Raw genomic sequence first — 3,565 nt, 5'->3', positions numbered from 1 at the left:
TTCGGATCCCTCGGGACATAGATGCGCAACATGTTGTTGTTGTTCTCAATGTGGACCAAACCATTGTCACAATCTGCTGTGACGGTGAACTCTTTCAGTTGCAGAACCAAAATTCTCTTAAATCCCACTGCTTTCATGGACAACCGCACGTTATTGCTGCTGACGAAGATTGGGGACTTTGTTGTCTTCAATTTCTGGGTTATAGTGGAGAGCACAACTGTTTAGAATTTCGGTTAGCAGGTCCCAAACGTTTTTGAATGTTTGTACCTACTGGTAAAGATGCTTTTTTGCCTTTCTTTGGAAAAATCTGGTTTCTTGACGGGACGGCTCTGGTTCCATCTGTTCTACTACAACCCTCTCCTCCACAATTGTAGATATGTACCGGTCTTCCAAGCCCAGAGCTTCCAAAACTCGATACAATTTTCGATGTTCCTCAAGGGAAATTTTCAGCAAAGGTGCCTTTCCATGAAATGTAGACTGGTACTCGAGCGTGTCTGAGAAAAAGAAAGTATCAACAGGCCTCAATATTTCAATGTTGCCATTCGGCATTTGCACCGGTAAAAGTTGCAAGTCTCTAAGATCTTCAATATCTCTAGCTTTGGGACACATTGAATGGATACTGTATATCTCGGTTTTAAAATCAATCGCTCGGCTGGTGGCGTCTGATGCCAGCATCTTGAGTTGCGCTACATAATTTATTTATTGTAGGAACTTGAATATCCAGTAGACCTTGGAAAAGGGCTTGATACTGTGAATAAGCAGCGCTGATACCATACTTTCCACCAATTATGGGGGTCTCAGCCCACACACAGGATTCTGGTCCCACCCAAAGCTGCCCTGAAGATATATATATTAGTTTATGGGTACGAACGGTATCCCTATGAAATGAATTAGCCGTAACATGCTTCGAGAGCCTGAGCAGTTTCCCTGCATGTCTCCGTTAATTGTCGAAATGGAAGTGCTTTAGATCAGAATACGTTCCGTTTTATAGCATCAACATCAGTGGGGAAGCGAATCGAGAGCTCTTCATACATCCTAAACAACCCTTTATAGTTTGGTCAGCTGTGAGCGAAGAGAATATAAAACGGAAGAATCTTATATCTGGCCGTAGCCCAACTCTAAAAGTGGATAGAAATTCCCACTCATCGCTTGTGTCAGTAACCAGGTCAACTGGAACTTGAAGAAAGTGGGCAAAGTTATCAGTAACCCCTGCCCGAGAGCATAGATCTAGTAGCTGGTTGGAGGGATAATATTGACGACAAAGGGGGGATCGTTCTTGCGTATATCGGCCAGGCACCAGCATACATTCTAACACTCTGATGATGTTACTTGTCATTTCTCGGTTGTAATTAGACCAATATGTCTTCAAAATACCTATGACTGTCGTTGGATGATGGTCCGAAAAGTGTTGGCCGAGAGGGAAAAGTCGGTCTTGGAAAGGATCAAACAGCTTCGGGACACGACGAACGTTTGCCGTAACCTGTAGCCACCTCTCCCAAGTGAGACCATGGGAGCAGGCGCTAGGTGGAAGGGCACCCAAGCACGCATCATGGATGATGTATATCTCAACTGGGAAGCTGTTTTGCTGATTAGATCTGCATCGAAGCTTCTGCGACAGCTTTTTGGTGCTATATTCGCCATCCGTAGCAAAATAGACATCATCCCTTATGATGTGAACACCAAACATTACGAAGCCTCGATACACCCGTCGCTCCATCTGATCCATCACGAAAATACGTTTGTCGAGGATTTTCCCACTACCCACCCAAAAGAGGTATTTCAAGTGATCGATGGAATGCCTCAGCGTCACGCCGACTGGCGGGTCATATCTTCGGAGAATTGAGTTGACAACTTTTTGTGACGAGCAGGACGATACTCCTAAGGCCTCAAAGAGTTTCCATCGCGGTGTGTCCTGAGAGATTTTGACATCCACAGTTTTGAGTGTCAGGTCATCTGGAATGGCACGTCCTTAGTCATCTACAGGAAAATGAATATTACCCGAGGATGCTGACAACAGGACTCCGCAACAACTAGGAATGAGAGCCATACTCTCAACTCGCTCTCTAATCCGAGCACCATACATGCTCAAACCCCGAAGAAGAAGGCCCGCGAGCCTGGCATGCCAGTCATCGTCCAAACTGACATCGAAAAGTCGAGGCGTTGACCCTACCAGGTACGGATCTAAGCGGTCCAGAATATTTTTGAAGGATAGGTTGGTCACCCCGAGCTCAGTCAAAAGCTCAGAATGTCTGGACCAATTGTATCCCTCTGACATGTAGATTTCAGGGGTGATATCATCCAAAAGCGGCTGACCATGACGATCACAATGCCGAGAAGAGGGGTGCTGAAGTGATTTTGGGCAATCAAGAGCACCATTGCGGGTTAGGAGGATCTTTGATTCGCTTAGACTTTCTAATACTATTTCACGAAGTGTAGCCCAGAAAGGATCTGGAATGGATGGCCCTGGCAGATGCTGGAGCCATTCGTATTTCAAGGTTGCATTTTTGCAGAAGTTATAAACAGCCTGTATAAATACAAGGCTGATACGCTCGCGGATTGTATAATTTCGGGGGTAGAGGTGAACACCTTGACGATTTGCTGTGGTGATAAAATCCGATTGTATGAGGAACTGTTGCAGTCAGTAACCGTTAACTGTCCATTAAGAGCTAATGCGAACGAACAACTTACCTTAAACCCTTCCTGACGCATTGGCAGGAAGGAATAGACATGTTGCTGTTCGATTATGGGACGATGGGAATCATCGACAGGGAAAGCGAGTATGACCTCCGCTGTTGTCTGAGCTGATTGATCACCATGCTCCGGAAGATTCTCCAATTCAGCCCCCTCAACGTGATAAATGCGCTTCCTCACCACGTCGCCTGCCTCTTTGACCAATGTAATGCGCCCATTTGGCCCAGTCTGTTCGCGTTTGAATAAGAGCCGGAACCCGGAGGGCTCGATTTTGACTCCGATCTTGCACAACCTTCGCAAAAACAGCAATAACGTGTCCGGAATCTCCTTTAACTCGCCTTCACGGATTTGAAAATCCTCGGGATGTATGAAATATAGGGTAAACCAAGTTTTTACGTTTGGAGGTTACTGTCTGTTCAAGCAAAGCCACCAAGCGTAGCAAATTCTCCTGATACAAAAATTAATAGTGTCAAAAACAGAGAAAATGATCGCCTTTCTCTAATTCTCGGAGAACCCCATTCTAGATGAGGATAGGAATTGAAAAAGGTGGACCAGTGACACTGGTCAAGTTTGCCCAGTATCAGTTCTCCAGAACGCCCTCCACCTAGTGAAACAGATGGAAAGGCCCAGTCTGCAGCCGCAGCACAAAATATGCTAGTATTCCTACTAAAACATCTCAAATGTGGACTGTTGTATTCCGAAGCAAATATCAGATTATTGATTGAACAAATCAATTGGCAATAGTCGTCTTGCTCTAAACCAATATATTATACTCACAGATTTAAGATCTAGAAATCCCATAAAACCATAAGCTTCTCGACTTTGCTGAAATGCTTTTCGGTTGTAGAGTAGATAATGTGGTGGAAGTATGAAT

The 3,565-nt window shown here is 44.9% G+C and overlaps 1 protein-coding gene across 1 annotated transcript in view; it reads right to left on the bottom strand.

Annotated features, from left to right (window-relative positions):
• Positions 1 to 3,492, bottom strand: part of HCAG_00289 (predicted protein) — a gene marked incomplete at both ends in the record, with an annotated part of 4,819 nt that extends 1,327 nt beyond the window's left edge. Inside the window, 7 exons of the mRNA XM_001543193.1 lie at positions 165 to 217; positions 272 to 619; positions 777 to 837; positions 1,306 to 1,953; positions 2,050 to 2,629; positions 2,689 to 3,048; positions 3,469 to 3,492. Of these exons, the coding sequence (XP_001543243.1) occupies positions 165 to 217; positions 272 to 619; positions 777 to 837; positions 1,306 to 1,953; positions 2,050 to 2,629; positions 2,689 to 3,048; positions 3,469 to 3,492 (2,074 nt within the window). The remainder of the gene's footprint in view (positions 1 to 164; positions 218 to 271; positions 620 to 776; positions 838 to 1,305; positions 1,954 to 2,049; positions 2,630 to 2,688; positions 3,049 to 3,468) is intronic.
• Positions 3,493 to 3,565: the final 73 nt, after the last annotated feature.

The sequence above is a fragment of the Histoplasma capsulatum genome, genomic scaffold (genome assembly GCF_000149585.1).
Source record: "Histoplasma capsulatum NAm1 scaffold_1 genomic scaffold, whole genome shotgun sequence".
Classification (NCBI taxonomy): Eukaryota; Fungi; Ascomycota; class Eurotiomycetes; order Onygenales; family Ajellomycetaceae; genus Histoplasma; species Histoplasma mississippiense.
Note: the sequence above shows the minus strand (reverse complement) of the source record. Positions and strands in the feature narration are given on the sequence as shown.